The sequence below is a fragment of the Oreochromis aureus genome, linkage group 3 (genome assembly GCF_013358895.1).
Source record: "Oreochromis aureus strain Israel breed Guangdong linkage group 3, ZZ_aureus, whole genome shotgun sequence".
In the NCBI taxonomy this organism is placed as follows: Eukaryota; Metazoa; Chordata; class Actinopteri; order Cichliformes; family Cichlidae; genus Oreochromis; species Oreochromis aureus.
The window spans coordinates 127,792,437-127,818,489 of NC_052944.1; the positions used below are offsets into that span (position 1 = coordinate 127,792,437).

A 26,053-nucleotide genomic window follows, 5' to 3' on the forward strand; every position below is an offset into this window, starting at 1 on the left:
GACAAGAAACTGTTTTTAAATCCTCACTGGTGGCAGTGAGATACATGTGCTGAAGATTACTGGACCCGGCGAGGTCCATTTGATGAAGTTCTTGGGCAGATAAATGACAGAAACAGTTTCTGAATTTTGAGGAGAATTCTGAAGCACTGAGGTTGAATTTCCTCTGTGCTTGGTGCGCTGTGTGGACTTATATCAGAGTTATAAGTCCAAAGGTTATGACCTGGAGGTCATTCATGGTGTTTAAAGAAGAACAGGAATTAGAAAAAGGATATTTAATGTCATATTTTGTGTAAATTGAGGAAAACTCACCATATATGTTCACCTTTTCTTCGTTTGAAGGGACACAGACATTAACACACACACACGGTTCTTGGGTGTGAGTTACTTCCTCTTTTAATTTTAAACTGCGACACGTGTTCATTGAGCTAGAACTTCAGCAGTGAATGAGACAGGATTTGGATTAGGTCTGGTTCTGGTAAAAGTAAAAAATTATGTTCAAAGTTTTATGCCCTGGAGGCCAAGAGTTGTGTGTAGAGAAGAACATGACTTAGAAAAGGACATTGAAGGTCACATTTTGTCTAAGATGGGGAGAATTGTCCCATATGTGTTTATTTCTCTTCTCTTTTAAGAGGACAGACGCAGTTACTGAGTGTTGTGTACTTCCTCTTTCTGAGTCTCAAAAGTATGTTTGATAAAATACTCTTAGGAAAGCGTATTTTGAATGATTCTAAGTGTGTGAATGTTGTGAGTACTCGATTTGAATGATTCTGTGTGATTTGTACAAAATAATAAATAAGTAATAATAACACATAGGAGAGTGAGTGAACAGAGGAAGTCTGAGAGAAAAGTGTGTGCGTGGAATAAGGGTGTATTGTTTTTAGATCAAGATTTAGTAGAACTAAAGAGGGTTTGTAGATTGTAAATACAGAAAACAAGAGGTTGATTAGCCTGTAAAAAAAAAAAATAAAAAAAAAAATTGTCACACTGCAGATGATAAGAAGCATGCTATTTTAAAAAACAAAACAAAACAAAAACAGCAACAAAAAGCAAAAAATGAGCATTTTACATCTGATTTATTTCAAAAACAGGGATCCACAATGAGATTTTGAGCAGTACGGTAAAAGTGTAGACTCTCTGTTGGAGAGTGGGCAAGCCATTTTCATCTCGACAAATTTTGGATGAAACAAAGAAAATTTCCAGAGCCAGTGTGTCCCCTCCCCTCATAGCACCCCTGCCCAGTTGGCCCCTGTATCAGGCGAGTATGGAAGGCTGGATAGCCCATGACGGGTAAGATCCCACCTCGAAACCCTGGGACAACCTAAGGCAGGCACAGTCACGATTACTCGGCCTAAGTCCCTGTGAGCTCAGACTCACTGGTGAGATGAAGTGAAGAAGACGGGACTGCAAGGGTAAAGCCGCTGGGCTGAGGCGGAGGGGGAAATGTCATTAACAATGACCAGTGATGAGCCAAAGAGAGAAAACACTCCCTGTCTTTCTGGTTGAATTGTTCACAGCGCCATGTGTCCCTGAACCTGAAAAGCAAGCTCTAACTTCTGGCTGAAGACAAGGAATGCTGTTATTTAAGGTGGGAAATCAAAATTTGGGTTAGCAAATTTGGGAAAGAGAAAACTGACTGTTTAAGTGGAAAATTGTAAAGGAGTCTGAAAAACCACAAAAAGAAACATATACACAATCAGACACACAAATAGAAAATGCATTAACCTTAGAATACAAAAGAGCTCATGAAGATTAATGCATAGACATTTATTAAACCTGGCTAAGAACACAAACATATGCAATGAAAATCAGCTTGCTACTTTTATGAGTGATGGAATGGTGTGAATGTTTAATAAAATACACTTAAAGCTTGAAGTTGAGATATGGCTCAGTATGTAAATTAGCTGGAATGAATGGGGACGAAGAAGTTTCCTGTGTGTCTGTGTGACTGAGGCTTTCAGTTGAGGAAACAGAGCAGTGAGTGGGGAGGATTATTTGGCGAAATATATAATGGTAAAGTAACAGGATAATTGCTTACGGTGGTCAGGTCTGTTCAGAGGTGCAGATTTGGACAGGAAATTTATAATTTAGTGATGATACGTTGTTGTAATGGGTTTAAATCTTATGCTGAAGCTAAGTATGGCAAAGTGCTAAAGGGGGACATTGTTGTGTGCAGAACGGTGCAGCTTTTGACGAGGTCCAGGGTGCATTGAACGGGTGAAATTTAAGATAGTTTTAGATTTTTGAGGCTGTTGTTTTTTTTATTTTAATAGAGGGAGTTTGATTAAGCATGGACATGTCTGAGAGGGGCCCATTATTTTTGTAACAGTGCACTTAGAGAAAACCTGTCAGGAGATTTTGTTTTGTGCTTTCATGAGCTAATAATCAGCTCTCTTTCTTCTCATTTTTGTTCTAAGCAGGCCTGCAACAGTGAATATTCTCGGGAGAGCAAATATCAGGTGGGCTTTCCAGATTACAACTGGCTGAGGAGGTTACCTGTGGGGATCTGATCAGATTGAAAGTCTCTGTCTAAAAGGATTGCCGCGAGCCAATCCAGTCAAAAGCATAAAGAACTATTTTCCTAAAAAAAAATAAAACAAATGAATGAGCTCATGTTGCTAAGAGTGGAGAATCTAATGATTCGCGCGGGAGTCTCCACTGTCAGCAATACCTGGTGTGAATGCATGTGAATGGATGTGTGTAAATGGACAGTGACTGGATGGACGAGGACCGACTGGACACTGAGATAAGGACTGGACTAAGGTTAAACACATGACTGATAACTGTTCTGTTTTAAGTTTTCTTTTTTATGACACAGATTGGATCATAAGTGAGGAAAACTCAGTATGAAATGTGAAGTTGAGGTTAACATACAGGTTTTGTTTTCTAGGAAGTTCCAAGGATGCAGGCTGTGGATGGAGCCAAGAAAAGATTTGACATGATGATTAATTTGATTTCATTCCTTAAACACAGGTTTGCAGGGCCGGAGGATTGCTGAGGTGTTTTGAGAAATGATATGACTAACCTTTTTCTTTAATTTCCTAAGCTCGGGTGAAGCATTTTGAGTTTGTGACACATGAGATGTGTCACAAAAGGGGGAATTTAAGGTTAATTTGGAATGGGTTTTAGGATCATCTTATGACTTTTGGGGTTTTCGATCAGTTAGATATGGTAAAACTGAGGCAGAAATTGTTATTTTCATGTTTAAGTTAAAGGATTAAAATCAACTGAATCCTGTTTAGAAGATAAACTGCTGGTGTTCGTAAGAAGCTGTACACCAAACTTAAAGGGAAACTGCGAAGGTGGTGTGGCTGAAGGTTATCGAACGCAAGTGGAAGGAGCCACGCTGGACGGGTCCTTATGAGGTGATTGCCAGGACGACTACAGCAGTTCAACTGAAAGGGAAAGGCGACACTTGGTTTCACTGGTCACAGTGTGCACCAGCACATGAGAGCTTGGTTGAGGAAGACTCGTCTTCAACTAACACAGGTGTCAACAAACAGAGGCAGAATAAATCCTCTCACCTGTGCAACGGGCCAACCAGTAGTCCACCTGGGAGGCCGAAGAAAGAAGAAGAGCAGGGCAGAAGGTCGCCACGCCAGCAGAAAGGAGCGGTGACCAGTTGAGAACTCAAAAAAAGGAAGGGGAGTTTCATTTCAGGATACAAAGTTTATATAACATGATGCAAACACACGAATCAGAGACACGTAATGAGAAAAACTGATTAGAATGTTCCTTACAACTACATGTCTATTGTATACAGTGATATTAACTATGGCTGTGTTGTTTATTGTCTATATTTTGCAGGGCACTCCGGACCACTTGTCTGAACACGGAGGCCAGTCCAGCACAGCACTTCCTGAGACTGTAGTTGCCAAAACGGGATCGGTAAAAAGACAAAAGCGCGAGGTGTCAGGTAAAGGTGATGGGTGTCTCAGCATGAATAATGGCATAGAGTTGAATTATGTTAAAGGGTCTACCAGCTCATTCACGTTTGATTTGTGTGACGTCATTAAGTGTGCAGGAGCTAGTAGCAGCTGGAGAGCATATGATGTGTGGGTCTGCAATCACCCCATGATATGCTCCAGTCAGGCTTACTTTAGCAGCCAGACGTAAGAGACACATTTTGGCAAAAAGAGGGACCCAGGGTACACATGCATATGACCCTAGGTTAGACTCTCCGACCTGGATAGACTCCATAGGAGTGCCCAGGGGAGTTCCAAACGAGTATAAGCTGGCAGACCAAGTAGCTTCAGGATTTGAAAGCATATTCATTTGGGTGACGCCTAATAAGAATGTGGATCGCATTAACTATGTTCATTACAATCTGCTGAGACTCTCTAACCTAACCAGGGACGCCATGGTGGGGTTTGCGGAACAATTGGGTCCGAGTTTGCTGATGGGAGTGCAGAATCGAAGGGCCCTTGATATGTTGTTGGCAGAGAAGGGAGGCGTGTGTGCCATGTTCGGAGAGATGTGCTGCACCTTTATTCCCAATAACACTGCGCCAGATGGCTCAGTAACCCGAGCTCTGGAGGGCCTGAAAACTTTGTCTAAAACCATGCATGAGCACTCAGGTATCGGAAACCTGCTGGCGTCCTGGATGACATCCGTGTTTGGACAATGGAAAGGTGTGGCTATGTCAGTGATGTTTTCCTTGGCTGTACTTTTGGGAATACTGATCATCGCTGGTTGTTGTATCATTCCTTGTGTCAGAGGATTGTTGGTAAAGATAATGGCGAGGGTTGCGAACCCTGGCTGGGTGGAGTCCATCTACCAGATGAACTTAGAACCCATAGAGTGGGGTAGGGAGTGATACAACACGAAGTGTGGTGACATTCCTTGTTGGAATGTCAAAAGAGGGAATGTTAGGATTCAGAGATTCTTTTATTGCATAATATTTCTCACAGGGTTAATATTGCATTGAATATGTTTGTCATCACATTGACCTTTCTATTCACAGGTTTAGTTATGATCATTTTATACACATTGCATATCTGTGCTCGTTTGGAGTTGATGTTCCATCCAAGAGGGTTTTAAGCTTCACTGGTGCGATGTCCAGGTGATACATGTTGAGGGAAGATGAGAACATAGCAGGTTAATTTCATGTATGCTTACAATACACATAAATCTAGCAGCAGGCCTGAGCAAGGCCCAAGTGTCTTCTGCTTCTCTTTGAGACCTGCTCCAATTCAGTCTACTTAGTGATTGATGACGAGGGTCAATAATTAGCCCTTAGAGACCCTGAAGCTTGAAGTTTATTACCTTAAAAGGCAACTGTTATAGAAAAGAGAAGTTATATGTCTGTTTATAGTTATTAGAGATGTACAAGATGTACCCTTGTCTGTAAACAATGACTGTGCACAATGTATTTTTGACCTGTTTGACGTGTATGTGGAGGCGTGATCCTCATTGCTATAAAACCAGCATCCAGTGTATTTTTGTCAGAGGAGACATATGCTGATGTTTCTTCTCCTGTGTTAATAAACTCATCGTTTGATTGCACTCTACTGGAGCCTCCGTCGTTTGTTGTTCTGGTCTCCAATTGATTGATCTCGCACGATACTGATGAGCAGGCTACACATTTTCAGAACAGGGGCTGGTTGAGAACACATCAGAGGGACTGAAACAGAGCTATGATAACTCAAGCATGCAGCTATCCATGAGTTCAGTTTCTTCCTCGCACCTCAGATGGGCAACAGCTTTTCTGCATCCTGATTCGTGTGTGAGACCTTTGTAACATCAGAATCATGTTTTTTGTTTTGGCAGAAAGCAGGTCATTGTGTCTGACGTCACGGTGTGTGTGAGCTACAGAGAGGTGTTAGTCTGTGAGTGAAGTGGTCTCGAACTGGGGAAGAGATGATTCTGCAGGTCACTTTCTAACCCAGTGGACACAAAAGAAATAACATAGTTGTGTTGATGAAATATGAATGATAACATGAAGAGTGTTTGGTGTTTCTCAGCCTGAAACAACTGCTGTTTCACACCTTAAGGTTCACACTCCCTTGCTACCTCCCAGAGTCCTCGAAGAGACAAAAGACTCTTCCTGTGGAGTTGTCTGCTTCCCCCAACTTCCTTACTAGACCCCCACCATTTGTCTTACTGTATGAGTGTGAAACATGTTTAAATCCAGTAGCACCAAGGCATCATACAATAAAATAATGTGATTAATACATGAATAAAAGAAATTCCTATACAGCTTTTATTTCAGAATTCCAGGGAAACAGTATTTAGTATCTTTAGAAAATCTATTGCAGTCAATAAGAACCACACAGAACAGAGCAACAGACAATGCGGATAAAGTAAGGCAGTTTTATTTGCAGAGTAACAGTAATACATCAAGTGATTTATTATTGAACTTTATCCAGGAAAGGGGGTGTGTTAGCTGTTTATCAATTTTACTTAAGTAACAAAATTTGCTACTTACATTGTTGGGGAGTAACTAAATACATGAATTTAAAATAATAGCAATATTCTTGTCATGGTCCGGAGTCTGTGACTCCGTGTTTATGTTTTAGTTTATTATTATTCTGTGGTTTTGTTTATTCTGGGTTTCTATACTCTCCTTTTTCACGTTTCATGTTCCTATGTTCTGTGTCCCCCTGTCTGTGTTAAGTTTGTGTGTCGTGTCATTACGTGTATGTGTTTCCTGTTTTATTATGAAGGTCTGCATCTCATGTGAGTGTTTTCAGTTTGCCTCCCTGATCTCGTCACGTTAATCACTCCCAGCTGTGTCCCCCAACTGTGTGTAATCTCCCTGTGGCTGTGTCCCAATTCAGGGTCTGCACGCTTGAAGTACGCGCACTACGCGTACTACGTACGGTGCGTACTATGAGTACGGGAAGTGCGGAAGTGAGAGGTTCGTGAAATGGGACGGTCTACCCTTTGAATCCGCGTCACCAGCTGTGCCTGCCTGTACCACCCCTCCCGATCGGCAACATGGACACAGACCACGTCCTTGCGTGTGCAATCTCCCTGCTAATGGAAGAGCCCCAACAACCCACCCATCACAGACGAATGATCCTGTTGCGACTACGGGACACCCACGTGCAGGTACAGTGATAAATACATGGTGACATTCCTCCCCCCTGAGATATATGACGTGTGTACCTGTGTACTAGCGTAACACCCTGATATATGTCACTGTAGATGTGAGTCCCAAATAGGAGTGTGTGCGCCCGCAGCCAGGACACATGTGCAGGTACACTGGTACAGTACATGCGAGTGAAATTCTTGTGTGCGAGCTTCACAAGCAACAGAGGCGTGCAAAAATACAATAACATAAAACAAGCAAAATATAAGAATGGCTAAATCTGAGAGTAATAAATATATGTACAATATAAGAGTGTATGCATTACTGGATGTGTATACTACATATGTTTTCCTACGTGTGTGTGTGTGTGTGTGTATACATGTTACAAATTAAATAGAGTAAACAATAAAATAAAATAGATAAAATATACAGAGGTTGGTAGTTGGGTCACCACAAGCACAGTGTCCACTGCCTGCGAAAATAAGAACAGCAACAATCAGAATAATAACTAGAATAAAAGAATGTCTGTCATGTCCTGTATTTACTTTCACCAGACCAGACCCCTGTACTGCAGAATTAACCTGAGTGTCCCAGTCCTGGACAGATTCTTCAATAATGAGGACACCAGGCCTGATTTCCGCCTCAGCAGGAAGTCCGTGACAGCGCTGCTGAATCTACTGAACCAGGAACGGAGACATGGGTGGGGTGCCCCGATCGAGGCCCGTGTGTTCCTCTTCTGGCTGGCGAGTGGAGCAGCCTACAGGGTCGTGTCCAGGGTGTTCGCAATACCCCGTTCCACTGTCCAACGCATCGTGCACAGGGTCACAGAGGTGGTGGTGGCCACGCGCCACCAGGTCATCCACCTCCCACGGACCCCAGAAGACCTAGATGCCATGTCCAATGGGTTTGCACAGCTGGCAGGCCACAGGGCCTTTGTGAAGGCTGCTGGTGAGATTGACTTCTGCCATGTCCGCATCAAGCCCCCCAGTGGCCCTGACGGTCAGTGCTACAGGAACAGGAAGTTGTTCCCGTCCATAATCCTGCAGGTGGTATGTGACCATCAGGGCCGCTTTGTCGATACACATGTGGGCTGGCCGGGGTCAGTGCATGACTCCAGGGTCCTCCGCCACAGCCCACTGTACCGACAGGCCCGTTACCCTCCCCCAGGGCATTTTATCCTTGCAGATGGAGGGTACCCATGTCTCCAACATCCACTCCCCCTCATCACCCCCTACAAGAGGCCAGTCCACGGTGCGGGAGCCCAGCGCTGTAACGCACATCACTCCAGGGCACGCTCTGTCATAGAGCGTGCCTTTGGAATGATGAAGACGAGGTTCCGTGTCATCTTCCTGCAAGCGCTGGAGGTGCACCACACCTTCGTGCCACATGTATGTCACGCTAATACGAGCATCATTGTTGTTTGTCCAATCATAATGGCAACTATAGTGTATACTCTGGCATGTACACTGTACTTACATGATTAAACATCTGTCGCAGGTCATAACAGCATGTGCCGTGCTGCACAACATCTGCATCGGTGCTGGTGACATTGTGGCCCCAGATGAGGAGCCCGAGGATGATGCCCAAGATGAGGGGGAGACTGGTGTGGAGGCAGTCAGTGGTGCACACTGGCGCGACCAGCTATCTGCTGAGGTGTCTGCCCTGGAGGAGGTACCCCCAGACCACGATTATTGTCAGCAGGCAAGTATCCCTTAGTGGTGCATCTGCACAGTGCTGGGATTTCACGTGACAGATCTGTCTTAACATGCTTGTTGTTACCATGTCATTTTCCCACCGCCATGTTTACAATCTAGTGACATGGCAGCTGTCGGTTTCACCAGCCCTGCAGACCCAAGTGGAGGATGTTGCGGTGGACAGTGGAATGAGCATGCCTGGGCAACATCTGGGGACGCCTATGTGGGATGCTCCACTCAGTACCCGGCTATGCGAACCGGGGGTCTTACCTGTGGCACCTCCCTCATCTCTGTGGTCCTGGTCCAGCGGACCAAGCAGCACTGCCCAAGACTCCCTGCTCAGGCAAATGTCAGGCCTGGTTGATGATGTATGTGCATGCTGGGACACTCAGGTTTATCCTGGACCACAGTGGGCAGTGCATTTCCCACAATCATGTTGTGTTTTACATTGCACTGTTTTTATTTTCACAATGTGGCATGTGCAATAGGTCAGGCCCCCCGAAATTGTGATATGTAGTTAGTGACAGACATGCACTCACAGTTGGGATGTTCCCACTATCTTTATTTACATAACTGAAATCATCTTGTTTGTGCAGAACAAAGGTTGGAACAATAACATAAATAAAGTGCAACTATGTACATTGAGTTGTATTTACGAAAACCTGATCACTGAAATAATCATGTTTGTACAAAACAAAGGTTGGGGTGCCAGCATGAATAAAGTGCAACTATGTACAGTGGCTGTCTGTGGACACGACTCAGTCCTTTTTCTGCTCCACTAGCTTTTCGAGGACACCTATCAGCCTGTCCATCCTCTCGGCTCTCCGTTCCTCCATTTGGCGTTGCTGAGCCATGTCCTCTTTTATTAGGGCAATGAGCTCATCCTCCCCGTCCCTCCTCCTTTTCGCCACCCGTGCCTCAGGCGGCTCCTCATCCGCCTGCCCCTCCTGGTGTGGGAGTGGGTTCCCCACTGCTGCACTGGGCCCTGGTGTGTCCTCCTGGATGTCGGAGATTAGGACAGGTGGCCTGGTGGAGGGCCTCTGTCCTAGCACCTCATCCATGGCACCAAACCAGGGCCATGTTGCGGCAGTGGGCTTCCCACTTGCACCCTCGCCCGTCGCTGGATACTTGCACTCCTGAGGGGAGGATACATCACAGGTGGCAGTTGGCAACAACAGCAACAGTGCAGGTTTACATAGGTGACTTTTCAGTGTTCCATGTGGAGTTACATCTGTCACTACCACTGTACATACTTTGTATTTCCTCTTCAGGTTCTCCCATTTGCGTTTGGCCTGCACAGGGGAGATTTTCCCCGCCAGCTCCATCTTCTCCACGATTTCTCTGACAGACGAAATATGAGAGCACATGTATATCAGGTCATTCCGTTTATGGCATCCACAGCAGGATGTACTGGATTGGGACCACAGGGCAGACAGTTCACTGTCCCTTGTGCCTCAATACTTGTAAACCTCATACTGTTGCTGTACCTCCAACCCACTGTGGCTGAGTGTTTTGCACCCGTGAACAGGTGCTCATTGTCACGGCGGAGTCGAATGAGGTCTGGCAACAACAGTCTGCTCCTTGGTCCCTGTAATGCAGCATGCCATTGGATTACATTCCCCACAATCCTGCACTTCTGTTTTAGCATTTCTCCATTTGCCGTCTGTTCAGCATGTACAGCTGTGTGGAACATACACACTGCACAGTCAGGCAAAACGGTTCATTGCGGGACAGGGGCAGCACTGACTGGGGCAAGACATTTACTTTATCAGGCCCTAGGTTGGGGTCGGGGGTTCTCTGTCATATTTTTGATTCAATTCAATTCAGTTTTGTTTAGATAGCGCAGAATCACGACAAAAGTCGCCTCAGGGCGCTTTGAAATATCCCCTTTGAAATATTTGACATGGCAGGTGTGGTAAATATAACAAATGTATGTATATATGATGTGCTGCGGACACAGCTACATTCCTGTCTGGTATATGTTGACATTTCTGTTTGCGGCACAGGAAGGGTCATATTAGTACAGTTGATTGCACTTGTAGTGGTTTCACAGCTTTGCGGGTCTGTGCATTTACGGTCACGTGGGTCCAACAGGTGTCACATGATTCACCTTGACATTTACTATTGACCGTCCATAAACTTTCACATCTTGGCATTTGTATCGCTCCTTCACACATATCTTACATTTGTGGGTGTTGCTGTCCTCCGCCGCCGTTTCAACCTCCTCCGCAGCTGATGACATCATTACGCACTGACCTGGCTGCGTCCTGCTATGCACTGTGGGATATATGGGACCACGAAGCGTGCACCGGACCACGCTTGATATTTGGGGGAATCGACGGCGCATTCGGAGTACGCATTTGGAGTACACTTTGAATTGGGACAGCTGTCGTCGCGTGGCGGTGACGTAATCGCACTTAAAATGCGTACTTCAAGCGTGCAGACCCTGAATTGGGACACAGCCTGTGTTTCTCTGAGTGTATTTAAGTCGTGTCTTCTGTCTTAGTAGTTGCTGGTTCGTCTGTGTTGTTCCCCTCCATTTTCCTGTGCATTCTCCCCACGTTGTTCTCCCTGCATCTCCGTTTCACGTCTCAAGGATTCAAGGTTTCAGGTTTGTTTTTGCTTAGCTTTTCCCAGTTTAGTTTACTCTTAAGTTTTGGTTTTCTTCCACCTCGCCCCTATTTGTTTCACCTTTTGTTAATAAAGCTCACTCACACTTAAGCAGTCTGCATCTTGGGTCCATTAATATTCACACATGGCTTGCCCCGGCAACCCGTGACAATTCTAAAGATATTCAAAGTATTCAGAATACAGTATTTTGACTAGACAAAGTAATGGAATATGCTACAAAATACATTTAAAGGCAAGAATTCAGTATTCAGTAGCTAAATACAATTGTAAAGTATTCTCCCAACACTGGCTACTTCTCCAACTAAATACACTACACTACACACATTTCAAACTTTTAATCAACCACCCATTTTTGGACCAGTGGTCCGTATTGATAATTTGAGGAGAACAGTAAAAATTTGGTTTATACTCCCAGAAATGGAGAGAGGGATGACAGTGTCAAAAAGTTTGTTTTCTGTAACCCTCCCGATGTGGACCCTCAGACGTGCAATGGACTGGGTTCTAAGGACATCCAACTCTGACATTTGAGCTTGCTTGGACAAAAAGGCTGGGCGATGGACTTTCCCAGGCACTAGCTCATCTACCAGAAACCCTTTGCCCACCATTATATCCATCTCAGGCGTTAGGAGGGAGGTGATGCCAGAGTGATGGAAAATCTCCTTGTCACTGATGGAGCCTTCAAAAAGTGCTGAGACAAATGTCAATGTTCCATGGGGGAACATGCCAATATGCGCTTTGAAAGTGCAGTGCGACTTGTAAGTTTAAAATACCTCACTCTGGAGCAGAAGGGAGGAGGGTATTTGGCACCTCATTTCAGTACAGTCCAGAATGACCTGGGTATTTTTATAAGTCCCACTAAAATCCGTGGGGCAGTTTGCTCTCACTCTGCCAGGTGCCATCCAGATGGAGACAGATCCAAGCAAAGTGTACAAAATGTTGGACCATGACCAGAGATGGGCAGTAACGCGTTACTTGTAACGCGTTACTGTAATCTGATTACTTTTTTCAAGTAACGAGTAATGTAAGGGATTACTATTGCAAAAACGGTAATTAGATTACCGTTACTTTCACGTAGGAACGCTGCGTTACTGCGTTACTAAAACCGTGATTTTTTGCGAGAACGTCTCATGACAGTGACGTAAGCGAGTGCGACGTTGTGACAACAGCTGTCTGCAGATCATAATATATCGAGTGCGGGACAGAGTGTAGCATGCAGCGTTTAAAGCGTGGACGTACTGACCTTATTTTGAGTTTGATTCCATAAAAGTGACAAAACATTAGTGTCCGTTGTGCGTGGAAGAAAACTTCTTTTACAGCGAAAAACCCTAAACTTCCAAGCAAGCACCGAGTGTACTACGACGTAATGTGAAATTCACAGAGAAACTCGCGGATTCTTCCACTGACCGCTGCAGCACACCTGCACCAGGGTAAACCTCCGCCTACCCAAGTCCTGCTTTACAGGTGAAAATAGAGCAACAGGACCGCTAGTCTTTGATTTTATTTATTTTCTGCTGTGTTTTACTTGCATCTATTTGAAAGAGTGAGTGTAAACACAAAAAAATATTTTATTTTATGTGCTGGAATGTGCAGAAAATAGGTTTAAATGTTAAACAAATTTCTTCCAGTCAGAGAATGTTGCATATAATTAAATTTTGCTTGATGCATAAAGTTAAAAGATTAAAACTAATAAAACAAGTTTTAAAAAGAGACTTTTCCATTTGATTACATTTGGTATGATGAATTATGCAGAAAAAGTAGAATTGGGCTGAAAGATCTATCGCTTTATCACCTATTCAGGTTGTAAATCGTGTTTTTAAAAAGTAACTAAGTAACTAAGTAACTAAGTAATTGATTACTTTTGAAAATAAGTAATCAGTAAAGTAACGGGATTACTTTTGGGGGGAAGTAATCAGTAATTAGTAACTGATTACTTTTTTCAAGTAACTTGACCAACACTGACCATGACACAAGTGTTCTACTCACTGTAGCTCTGTGGATGTTAAACTTGTGACAAAGCTGCCTTTGTGTACAGCCGGTTGGCAGATAATTCAGGAACAAGATGAGCTTGTCAATTGGCAACAATTTCTGGAAGAGAAAAAAAATAGCTGCAGTCACAAAAATGTGCAACACACACAGATCAAGCAGGTAGTAATTTTGTAGAACTTACAGTTGGTCTGTTTACAGGACTCTCGGTGGATGTGCTGGTGGAAAGGCTCTTCTGACCACTGGTGACCCTCACCATCCTGCTTGATGCCTCTTGGATTAGATTCCAAAAGGCCATCAAATGCTCATATGACGGAAATCTGCATTTAAATGGTGGATGTTAATATAGTTTTTTTCTGCAGCTATTGCTAAATTTCAGATGACATTACAACTTTCTATTGGTCAATGTAATACAGATCAGAGGTAAGTTACATTAATATTGTTAAAATGATGAGGCTAGAAACGAAAACCAACTTCAGCCTCGTGTTAACATGCACATTTGTGTGGTAATGTTATTAAGGCCATGGGTCACTAGTTGAAAACTTCAGGATTTCTTACCTTGTATAGTACTGAATGTCATCAGGTAATGTGGCAAATCGCTGCAGTCCAAATCCCTGCGTCAAATGATAAGACTCAAGCTGCCTTCTAAGCTCCTCAATCTCCCGTAATATAGTTTCATATTTAATGCGGGCTACCACAATCAAAGGACTTGTGTAACAGAGTTAGAAAATAGCTTAATGAATTGCATAGTCGTGGTCTTCAATCAGGGGGATGGAGGCTGGAGCAGACTCAGCACAACCAGCAATGGGCATATCAGAGACATTGTTTTCATCCTCTGTGTTCTAATCTACGGTTGCCATAGCTACGGTATGAACAGGTCGAGGGCGGCGCTCCCAAACTCCGAGTCGCTCCGTCTTTTTTGAAAAATTATTCCAGTGGAATAAGGAGGGAACAGCTTTCGGCTGAAGACAACGCTTCCCAGAGGAAGACACAAAGATCTCTCCTGTCTCAAAATGCCGACTATAAATTCTAGAGCTGGTTGTAACTGTGAAGCCATCCCTTCTGATTTTTATCAGCCATTGTGTGCGCAATTCAGAATCTTTTGGAAAGGAGTGGAAACTTAACATCTTGTTAAATCTCCCCCCAGAAGTACACAGAGGGACACAGCAATGGTGACCGGTCCCACCTTCTGCTCTTTGTAATTTAAAGCGATCTTTCCGTTTCCGTATGTTGGACATGATTTTGGCATCCATCTCTGCAGTAGCGATTGACCGCAAAATAAAGCTACCGGAAATGTAAAACCCCACATCCGGTCTTAAAGCAGGAAGTTAGCATTTTCTCGTGCACAGGGTCTATTAAATAGCGTCACATGTCCGCCTCTTTTCACGTCTGATATCTCCACAGTTCAGTTAGCAAGCATTTAGTTAGCACCAGCAACTGCGCTAACAAACATACAGCAAATAGCGAAGGTTACGTAGAGAAAGCCGGTTGGGTAAGACCAAGTATGTGTCGAAGGAGGGGGGGGGTTAAATTACTAGATGATTAAACATGAAACTATTTTGCTGATAATAATTGAAATGATTACAGAAACTCGACAAGCTATTTATGCAAGATAATTCATAATTTTATAAACTGGAATGATGAAATTATATTGGCTGGATCTGATTATTGGGGGGTTATGACCCCCGTAACCCCCCTGGAAATTACGCACCTGGTCCTGAGGTCAAATCCACCATCTTTGTTTCAGTGCTGAGCTTCATGTCCTCCCGTGTTTGTGTGCGTCCTCTCCGGTACTCCGGCTTCCTCCCACAGTCCAAACACATGCAGTTAGTGGGGTCAGGTTAACTGTGAGTGGTTGTGTGTCTCTCTGTGTTATTCCACCTTAATAAATGACTTGCTAGTAGTAATATACCTGTACTTTTTTTGCCCCCCCCCCTGTTGCTTACACCCCCACACCTTTATCTCTGCATCTCAGAGGCCAGCTGAAACCAAGCCCCCACCTATATAAAAATGCCCTAATCAAACACCCTGTATTTTTCCTCACTACTTTACATAGGCCCTTGAGAGCATAACACATCGTTCATCAGCAAGAGCATTTAACTTTTAATTTAACTAGTTTAGGAGCATTTCATATTCTTTAGCGCTTTGAAACACACAGAGGCTAATAGTTCAAACAGAGTGTCACAAACAACAGGTATTCCTTTAGAAATAAACTCTGATACTTCAGATTCTTAATTCTGCAACAGTTAGACAGAGGGGGGGTTACAGTTAGACCCTCTAAAGTCAGCAGAAGAGGTCATCCTTATCAAGAGCTTCTCAACTGTACTTAGTTTTCGATACAAACAGTCTCCTTTATCTTATGTCAGAGGTCCAGCGGAGCCACCTTACTAATGACCATCCGATCCTCCAAACAGTTTTCACCTTTTGTTTACACCTTTATCTCTGCATCTCAGAGGTCGCCTGAAACTAAAGTCAGCCCCTGGGGCGGTAACAACACCTCCTAGTGGTCTGGTCCAATACATATAAAACGGCCTCTTTCACCATTTGGAACATCAACAGCACAACCTAAGGAACACCTCTAACTAAGGAGTGCAGGATGACGTCGGTATCAACCATCACAAACAGCCGGAACATCATCCAAGCCACAGCAGCTCTAGGTACGTCTACAGGTATATGCACCGATGCACTCATCGTAAAAAAGCAATGCTGCGAAAACGCCGTAGATGGGTCTAAATTTAAGTTAGAATAGCAAGGCAGTAATAGGTATGTGTATACTGTTAAATATAACAGCGGAGCAGTTATACTTTGTGTAGATTGTGGTGAGGGAGTGTTTTGGGGGAGTCACAACGCATGTCTACTAGAAACTGGAAACTCTTTCGCAACTAAATAAACCAAATGGTAGGTTTAATGTGTGTGTGTGTGTGTGTGTGTGTGTGTGTGTGTGTATCTATGCAACAAAATATAACATCTTTTTATTGTTCTCATTTTCAGAGCGAGACATGCAAGCGTGGGACCTCACAGACTCTCCAGACTCCCCACCTCCACCAGCGTTGCTAATCCACACACCAACACCTCCTCCCCCCTCTCCACAGTTGCTGCAGGATCCTACAGGATCAGGTCTGTGTAAGGAAACCGTTATTGACATCAAGCTTGCAACCCATCACCTGGTTATGTTGGCGCTAAAGGCCTTTCTACAGGAAACATGCTACGGATGTCGAACAGCTCAACCCAGTCAGGTGCAACACAGCTGTTTGCTCGAACTGCCCGAGTATTACTTTGACACCTACTACGACGATGTGATGCTGAGGCTCAAGACATTCCGATTCATCCCCGCCATACGCCTGTTTGTACGCGCATACACAAACGATGGGACTAAAACACAATTCAGCAGGATTGCAGAACACACCATGACTGAACTGAGATCATCACAACATATAGTATGTGCAATTAACGACAATATTGCTAGGCTGATAGAAGCAAGTAGTTATGCCCGTTGTGTTAAACCAGCCATGATTCGCATGATTGGTAACTACTGGGTTGGGAGACACCTGGTTTAATGTATGCTGTTCAGTATTCATTGTCTGTGTGAATGAAATAAAAGACATGTTAACACCAACATCCTAGTCACGGGCGGTCGACTTTGCTTATACAATAGAGAAAAGCAACAATACAGCGTGTTTCTCTGCTCCAAGAAATCCAAGGGCCTTTCACAAGGTAAGCATGTCTGTTATACCCAGGGCATAAATGTCTGTATGTCAGCGCTGATTATTCAAACCCTGTTTAAAATGTGACACATATGTTGTCCGAAAAACATTTCCTCTAAATTTGCAAAGTTACTGATTTAAAAAAAATATATATTTTCAAATTTTTAGTTGCATGTCAAACATATGATAGCTAAATTCACAGTGGTATACCCTTGCTAAATAAAAGAGGCCCAAGCACCAAAGCACTCTAATGCAAGCCTCTAAACTGTATGTTGATAAGTACACGAAGCGTACCTCTACCGCTGAAAACAGTTTGTATCCGCAATCTGAGGGTCTGCTGAATTGTTTTTAATACGGTACTTTTTGACGAAGTGTAGATGATGAAATCCTCTTTATTGTAGAAGCTGTCCCTAAGCTATTGTTGCTCATACTTACTGAGTTCCCTAGCTACTTCCTTACTATGTCAGTAAACTCTTTGAACAATAAAAGGTATGGTAGATTTAAAGAAACATCTTAATTGAAGCAAAGGCAAAAAATTGGAATAAATTTTATGTGACTGTTCATATTAAAGCCAACAACAAGTGAAAATCCAAAACCAGCTCCAGTCCTTTGTATTAATGATCTCCCCCTCTCTCTCTCTCTCTCTCTGCGTGTGTGTGTGTGTGTGTGTGTGTGTGTTGTTGTCCTCACAGAAGGAAGGTCACAGCAGGAGCTTTTCTCAAACGCATTACCAATCAGTTTATTTTTTACAAGAAGTGTAGCTCACACAATGGTATAAATGTATTCTTTGTGATACTTTATAAATATGAAACTCTAAAGATTTTGAGTTCATGCACATTGTGAAACAAGAATCTAAATATTTGTGTCACAATGATTTCTATAAAAGCATGTTGTTTATGGGGATAATGTAACAAATCTTTTGTGCGTCCTATTAATGATCAATGGTAATTGAAGAGGAAGCTTGAACCCTGGCTCTGGACATTTTCATGACAAGTGACAGCGCAGACATCTACTAATGAGAGAACATGTTTTATCACCATAAACACTGTGATATGAAGCATCGTTAAAGTGTCACTTCAGTAATGTTGACTCATGATTTTTAATAGATGACTTTAAAACATTAAACATTAATTTCTGTGGTTTATTTTAAGTTTACAGAATATAACATGTGGTAAGACGACGAGTTTTACTTCTCACTGTCCGTGTTATGTGTATCTATTTATCATGTATGCTACTTTGCTCTGTGGACTGTAAAATGTTTCATTGTGTTCATGAAAAAAACCAGACTTTCAATGTCTGCATCTTTTACTGTTTCTCTGCTTTTGTTCACTCCAAGTTTGACAAACCTACAGATATCCAGAGTTAACTCACTAACAATGTGGAGCAGTCTCAGTGTATTTAACTGCTTTTTCCCTAAACACAACCAACTGAGAGAAACTCTTGTAGTCCTCACTTTGGTCATTTTGAACGTTGAAGGAGATTTGTTCCATAGACACCTAATACTAGTGTTTCCTTCACTTAATCTATCACTACTATGTTCTATTTAAATCCAGATTCCTTTTATAGTTTGCAGTGAAATTTGTTAAACCGTTGCTTAATGGGACAGATGTACATGTCACTCTTTACTAACACATTTGTAGATACGTTTATTGCTGAACGACACAGCTAGCAGTCTCACACACTCTTTAGGTTTTTGAAGTATTGTGTGTAATGGTTTAGTCTATCAAACCTTACCCTATTCTACCTAGTATCACAACAGTATGACTCCCAAAGTACGGATCAGTAAACAACCAATGATTCTAAAGCCAGAACAGAAAGATACAGTTGGAAGATGAATGATTGCATTTTTATGATGCATAGTAAAACTACCCCTCTTCTTCTTCTCCGTGTTGTTGTTGTTCTTGTTCTTGTGTGTGTGTGCGTATGTGTGTGTGTGTGTGTGTGTGTGTGTGTGTGTGTGTGTGCCTTAGAAGTCAAATAATACATTAGCCACACTTAAAAAAAAACAACAAAAAAAAACCATCTGAATTTCATTTATAACTGAGATTCTAAGTTGTAAGCAGAAATCTTATGCACAGTCAGAAGCATGTTTCCCCACTTTCACAATGCTGAGGTGTCAAATCCACAACCGCCAACAGATGGTTTGTTACACGCGGGTGTGAAGGGCAAGCTTTACTTACACAGCCTCACACACAGTAGATTTTTAAAGTTTTTGGGTACAGTGGTTTAGCCACAGATGTAACTTCTACTTTTGATAAAGACCGCTCCACATGCATATTTCTTAAGAAATTAAGCATCTTTATTAAGCTCTTATTTATAAATGTCTACACAATAATAGACACCGTGTGCTCTGTGACATTATAGTCTTCTACTTCGGCATCCATTGGTTTGCATTTTAAACTCCCAATCTTTTAGGTTGTTATGAACGGCTTATATTTCTAACATATTGTGATATAAAAGTGAACCATGTGACTGTTTTTATTTTCTGTTTGATTGAATGAGTCAAGACACGAGTTATTTAAACAATTCTAAATGACAGTGTGATGGCCATGGTGCTTTATGAGGGTCAAATATGTTAAGGATAATGTTTATCAATGTAAAATTTCAAAGAACTTGTGGATAGAATATAACATCCTGTAAACAGTTACCTCAGAAGCTGTACTGTCAGATCTATGTATGTAAGGTAAAACTTTCCACAGTACTTCCACTTAAGAATAGAATAGAATAGAATAGAATAATCCTTTAATTGTCCCACAAGGGGAAATTTGGTTGTATCAGCAGCAAAAAAACACGCATATACAAACAGAACAGGACACACAGAACCGAAGCACAATTTTTACATATTTACATCTTTACATCATGGACAATAGTTACCAGAGCAGAGTACAGTACAGTTGTTTAAATTAGCGTACACATAGTGTGCAAACATAGCAGGATACTGAAAGATGTTTAAATAGTTAAGAATATTTAGAATATTTAGAAAAGTGCAGATTGTTTATTGTACCCGTGCATTAAAAAGTAAACATGTAACTTTCAATAAGTTAGTGTATATATAAGCTGAGAAAAGTAATGTGCAGTTATAACAGTAAAAGTTGTTACAGCGCTGATGTAAACATCTGTGTTTGTTGGGAGCAGTTCTGATTGTACAGTCTGACAGCTGCAGGGAGGAAGGACCTGCGGAAACGCTCCTTCATGCATCGAGGATGCAGCAGTCTGTCACTGAAGCAGCTCTGCAGTTCAGCAACGTTTACATGCATGGGGTGGGAGACTCTGTCCATCAGAGATGTTATTTTGGCCAGAGTCCTTCTGTCTCCCACCACCTGCACTGGGTCCAGGGTGCATCCCAGAACAGAGCTGGCCTTCCTGATGAGTTTGTCCAACCTCTTCCTCTCAGCTGCCGATAAACCGCTGCTCCAACATACCACACTGTAAAAATGACAGATGCCACCACAGAGTCATAGAAGGTCTTTAAAAGCGCCCTGGACTCCAAATGACCTCAGCCGCCTCAGCAGGTAGAGTCTGCTCTGACCCTTCCTGTAAAGAGCATCAGTGTTGTGGCTCCAGTCCAGTTTATTATTCAGGTGAACACCCAGGTACCTATAAGAGTCCACTATCTCAATGTCCACTCCCTGGATGTTCACGGTGTCAGTGTGGTGGGTCTGCGTCTCGGAAGTCCACCACCAACTCCTTGGTTTTCCCGGCGTTGATCAGCAGGTGGTTCTGCTGACACCAGTCCACAAAGTCCAGAGTCCACTGTCTGTACTCTGAGTCGTCCTCACCTGTGATGAGGCCGACTATGGCAGAGTCGTCAGAGAACTTCTGTAGGTGGCAGCGTGGGAGTTGATGGAGAAGTCTGCAGTGTAGAGGGTGAAGAGGAACGGTGCCAGCACAGTTCCCTGTGGGGCCCCCGTACTGCAGACCAGCGTGTCAGAGACACAGCCCTGTGACCTCACATACTGTGGACGTTCTGTGAGGTAGTCCAGTATCCACTGGGACATGTGGTGGTCCACTCCTGATAGCTCCAGCTTGTCTCTCAGAAGTCGTGGCTGGATGGTGTTGAAAGCACTGGAGAAATCAAAGAACATGATCCTCACAGTGCTTCCAGGCTTCTCCAGGTGAGTCAGAGCTCGGTGCAGGAGGTAGATGATGGCGTCCTCCACCCCGATGCCAGGCTGGTAAGCAAACTGCAGCGGATCCAATGAAGACCTCACCAGGGAGCGCAGATGGTTTAGAACCAACCTCTCCAGGGTCTTCATCAGATGCGATGTCAGGGCTACCGGCCTGTAGCTGCTGAGGTCCTTGGGATGGGAGGTCTTTGGTACCGGTACCACACAGGAGGTCTTCCACAGCTGTGGTACTTTCCCCAGTGACAGGCTCAGGTTGAACAGATAAACTAGGATGTCACACAGTTCATCTGCGCAGCATCTCAGGAGTCTGGAGCTGACGCCATCTGGACCTGCAGCCTTCCGCACCTTGATCTTGCGAAGCTCGTTCCTCACTTGAAGTGCTGAGATAGAAAGAGTGGGTTTTGGGGAGGTGTGTATGTTGGAGTCCACAGAAGCTGGGGTTGGGTCTAATGACTGGGAGCTGGGAGGTGTGAAGCTGAGAGGTGTGAAGTCCTGAGATGAAGGACAGGCAGACCCTGGAGATGAAGGAGATTGCAGCAGGGGGGACGATGCTGTGGGAGGGGTGGGTGGTTGATCAAACCTATTAAAATATTTATTTAGGTCATTCACCCACCCCAAGTCTCCTGCAGCTTGGGGGGTTGGTTTTTGTCCTGAGATTGTCTTCAGGCTAAGTAACTAAAGTAACTAAAAACACAAAGTCACCCTTACCAATAATCCACTGCTCCTTGAAAAAAGTAGCACAAACAGACAACTGACTCAGCAATGATAAGTAGAGATACCCTAGGCCGATACTCAAGCAGAAGAAAATTAAAAGTTGTTGTTTTTGTGGCTCGAAAAATTAAAGAAAGTATGTTTAATAATTCAACAAGACCCGCACCTTCAACACATGTACATTCAAATTTTGGAACAGGCTCAACATTGCTGTTGTTCAATAGTTTTTATCCGTTCGAAAAAGTCATTTTACGGCTTTAATGTTTCCAGCTGATAAGGAGAATGAGTGCATTTCATCAAATGAGCGTCCAAAGGCTTTAAACATCCGCTTTGTCTGTAACGACAATATCAAACTACAAAGCACTGATTTTACTAAAATTCAACATTTTCAGATGAAAATTTGGCTGCTTTTTGTTTTTCTCACTGTAACACCCCCCTCAATGCCATTTTTTAGGATATTCTTGGTGATCCCATTTTTTTTTTTTTTCATATTCATGCTTTTGGGACTGAGGGTATCTAATACGCACGTTGTCACTGTGTTTTGTACTACCAGCTGTGAGGGCTCTGCTTGTGCTTTGAGCAGTCTGTTTTTATTTTGTCTTGTGAGTGTGTGTTTTTCAAACAAGATCTTCATCAGTTTGATTTTGTTACTACAAACTTTGTGCGAAGTTCACAACAGAGGTAAAGAGATTTAAACACCCCAGTTTAAGTAGGTAGGGGTTGGACCAGCTGCACAGGACAGGTGAAGCAGAGAGTGTCAGGGGAGATGTACAACAGAAGCAGAGGGAACATTTTACAAGATGATAAATGGCACATTTAGATGATTAAGGATTTGTTGACAAGATTAAAAGACACGTCCGTCAGAGTTCAACAACATTACAGTTTGATTAAATAAAAAGTTTTTAAACTACACAAGGTTCATTTTCTCCTCTGATAGTAATCATATTAAACATGTCAAGAAAGAAAGAGTATAAAGAAAAATAGTAAATGTGTGTCTAATTAAACTCTTCCTGTGAACCTTATATCATCCTTTAATATGTTCGGTGTTACAAACTTGAAGAAGCAGAGAAAAGATCATCAGACATTAATCTAATCAGTTTTCAGCCTTCATTCATATTGAAAAGTTGAAATCTTTCCTGCTAGACCCAAGTGCAGCGTTTAACACCGTTGACCATAACATTTTATCACAGCTATTATTAAATGGAGAGTCCTCTTCACACACTGAGGTTAATTATGAAGCTCCACAGGCTTCTGTGCAAAGACCAGTTCTGTTTACATTATACGTGCTTTAGAAGACATAGCATACATTTTCACTGCTATGCAGGTGATACCCACTTTTATTGGTTAAACTGCCGGGATGTCTTAGACACATAATGCGCTTTAATTTTCTGCTCTAAGTTCAGATAAAACTGAGGTTATTGTAACGGGGTGTAAAAATCTTAGAAACACTGTGGCTAACAAGATCCTTACTCTGGATGGCCTTGCCTTGAGCCGTCTATTGTAGTGATTTGACACATAAGTAAAATTGAAACATACAATCCCATAGCACAATATCAACATTTATTTATATACAAAAATAAAAATGCTTTTTACAGAAAAGAATTGTAACTTCACAATTCATCACCGATTAGGTGGGTACATAGGGTAAGTCCTCATCATTATCCCATAGCGGTTCCGGTAATCTCTCAGGGCCTTGGAAGGGTGGCCATGCCCAGTCTACCTCATCAATGTCGGGAGAGTCGCCGAAATACAAAAAATCTTCCTCGTTGTCAGTGTCCATAGTCCACAGTTGTGGTGGTGAGGGGGGTGTGCTCCACTCTGACACCGGTGAATACGGTGCATCTTCACTCCAATCTTCAAATGTCGGATTCGTGGCTGGATCTTCAGCAAACATTTTGGGCCCCTCTCAGACATGTCCATGTTTAATCAAACACCCTCTCTTGGAATAGAAACAACAGCCTCAAAAACTAAAACAATCTCAAAGTTCACCCGTTCACTGCAACCTGAACCTCGTCAAAAGAGCAAAGACCGTTTGAACAATGTTTCCCTTTCTCACTCTGTCATACTTTGATTCAGCCTAAGATTTAAACCCATTACAACAACATATCCTCACTAAATTATAAATTTCCTATCCAAATCTGCAGCTCTGAACAGACCTGACCACCATAATCAATAATCCTGTTACTTTACCATTATGTTTTGCCAAATAATCCTCCCCAGTCACTGCTCTGTTTCCTCAACTGAAAGCCTCCGACACACACGCACACAGGAAGCTCCTCTGTCATCACTCACTTCAGCTAATTTGCATACTGAGTCATATCTCAACCAGTTAACTTGACAAGAGAAATACATGTTTAAACCTTATCACATTATTGGATCATTTTCATTTTCTTTCTATCCTAATCACTTGCTTTGACCGGAGCACTCCTAAGGCACTCTTCTATAAACTAGTTTAATCACTCTTCTTTGTTTTTTCCATAACTCACTCCCCTGTCATATAACTTCTTTGAGGTATTCCTCAACTTCAAGCTTTAAGTCTATTTTATTATACATTCACACCATTCTACCACTCATACAATTAGCAAGCTGATCTTCATTGCGTATGCTTGTGTTCTTAGCCAGGTTCAATCAACCTCTATGCATTAATCTTCATGAGCTTGTCTTTGTAAGGTTAATGCATTCTCTGTTTGTGTGTGTTATTTTGCATATATTGCCTACAGGATTTCCCGACTCATTCACAATTTTTCCACTTTAAACAGTCAGTTTTTTTTCATTCCCTTGAATTACTAACCCAAACCTTTTGATTTCCCACCTTAAATAACAGCCCTCCTGGTCTTCAGCCAGGAGTTAGGGCTTGCTTTCAAGTTCCTGGACACATCATTCTGTGAACAATTCAACCAGAAACTTGCCTTAACATATCCATTGATGTTAACCTATAATTTCTTCCGACCGCTGGAGTGGAAAAATTGATCCAGGTCTGCTTGCCCCTGAAAATAACAAAACTAAGAGATTTTCATTATCATCACGAGTGCTTAAACGACCCACTTCTTTCTCTTTCCTGTCACAAATACCAATTATGTCACGTGTATGTCATGAATATGGATATAAGCATTTTCTTCGTTGGATTTCATGTTAATTGAGTGTAAGCTGCTTTCTTCGTTGCATGTCATGTGATCAAGTTAATTAAGTGTAAGCTGCATCTTCATTGCATCCTATATTGTGTTCTTCATTGCATTTTTATGTATTCATATTTAATTTATGCATCTTTTCACTGAGCTTTAGATTCAAACTATCTCACTTCTGATTCATTTCAAAAATAATCTCACATGTAACAATTTGTGTATGTGTGTTTTCAATTTGTGTTTACCTCTTTTAAGCATGATATGGTGGACACCACTAAACAATCATGAGTTCCGGCTTCAATTCTCAATCCAATTATACCCTATATTCTTGCAGTCACACTTGTCCGGCTTCACCTGACACTGGTCCGTGTCCTTCACAGTTTCCTGTTTGGCCTTCAAATCTCCAGCAAACACAGGCTCAACTCAGCTGTTTCTTTACAGTCTTGTCTTTTAGATTTATTCCCAGCATGGCAAAAACGACATTCAGTGCGTTCAAACAGTCATGTCACACCGTTCTTCACCAGCAACTGTGCATGTTGCATCACGTGCTTTCTTTCATACTGCTGGACTCATCAGTCGTCGTCAGTGTTAATGCTTTCACTTGCACTGGCTTTTTGCCGCTAGTCCACGATGTTCTGTCGGTCTTCATCAGGAGATTGACTGTCCTTTGAACTTCTTCTCAGTTTCCGGACAGAGTGACAGGTGAAGCTATCAACTTTTAGCCAAAAACTGGCTTATTTTCCCAATGTTAATCTATCTTTTTTTTTTTACCGGTTACTCAAAGTTTCATGTTGAACGAAGTCCACCTGTATTGGCACACTCAAGCATATAGTTAATATCATATTCATTTCTTTTTTTTTATCTTAAAACCTCCATTTGCTTCATCTGCCTAGAGTTTAACTTCTCTCTCACTCTGTGTGCACACTTGTCACAGTGAGTACCTTTTATGGGCATGCATTTCCTGTCCCTCACACACAGGCACACAGAGCCATATTTCCTGTTTCTTCAGACTAATCGAACTCTTTTGTTTTTTCTTTGTATTTTACAGTCT

At 42.5% G+C, this 26,053-nt stretch overlaps 3 protein-coding genes across 3 annotated transcripts; 2 read left to right on the forward strand and 1 right to left on the reverse strand.

The window, feature by feature from the left end:
- Positions 1-7,407: 7,407 nt before the first annotated feature.
- On the forward strand, positions 7,408-8,769 carry LOC120439330 (putative nuclease HARBI1). Its single transcript, XM_039610207.1, has 2 exons — positions 7,408-8,418; positions 8,528-8,769. Exons 1-2 carry the CDS (start codon positions 7,552-7,554, stop codon positions 8,744-8,746), a joined length of 1,086 nt encoding a protein of 361 aa, XP_039466141.1. The 5' UTR covers positions 7,408-7,551; the 3' UTR covers positions 8,747-8,769.
- A 698-nt stretch (positions 8,770-9,467) lies between these two features.
- On the reverse strand, positions 9,468-10,966 carry LOC120435293. The gene is made up of 4 exons (XM_039604597.1): positions 10,835-10,966; positions 10,212-10,312; positions 9,978-10,065; positions 9,468-9,860 (listed from the first exon to the last, which is right to left on the reverse strand). The coding sequence occupies exons 1-4, from the start codon at positions 10,964-10,966 to the stop codon at positions 9,483-9,485; spliced, it is 699 nt and encodes a 232-aa protein (XP_039460531.1). The 3' UTR covers positions 9,468-9,482.
- A 4,410-nt stretch (positions 10,967-15,376) lies between these two features.
- LOC120435296 lies at positions 15,377-16,895 on the forward strand. The gene is made up of 2 exons (XM_039604606.1): positions 15,377-15,995; positions 16,330-16,895. Exons 1-2 carry the CDS (start codon positions 15,935-15,937, stop codon positions 16,893-16,895), a joined length of 627 nt encoding a protein of 208 aa, XP_039460540.1. The 5' UTR covers positions 15,377-15,934.
- Positions 16,896-26,053: the final 9,158 nt, after the last annotated feature.

Coding starts and splice junctions, on each gene's coding strand:
- LOC120435293 (XM_039604597.1), bottom strand. CDS start 10,966: ATGTCATCAGCTGCGGAGGAGGTTGAAACGGCGGCGGAGGACAGCAAC. Junction 10,313..10,834: donor GGTCAATAGTAAATGTCAAG/GTGAATCATGTG, acceptor GCTGCATTACAG/GGACCAAGGAGCAGACTGTT. Junction 9,861..9,977: donor ACCTGAAGAGGAAATACAAA/GTATGTACAGTG, acceptor TCCTCCCCTCAG/GAGTGCAAGTATCCAGCGAC.
- LOC120439330 (XM_039610207.1), top strand. CDS start 7,552: ATGTCTGTCATGTCCTGTATTTACTTTCACCAGACCAGACCCCTGTAC. Junction 8,419..8,527: donor ACCACACCTTCGTGCCACAT/GTATGTCACGCT, acceptor CATCTGTCGCAG/GTCATAACAGCATGTGCCGT.
- LOC120435296 (XM_039604606.1), top strand. CDS start 15,935: ATGACGTCGGTATCAACCATCACAAACAGCCGGAACATCATCCAAGCC. Junction 15,996..16,329: donor CCAAGCCACAGCAGCTCTAG/GTACGTCTACAG, acceptor TCTCATTTTCAG/AGCGAGACATGCAAGCGTGG.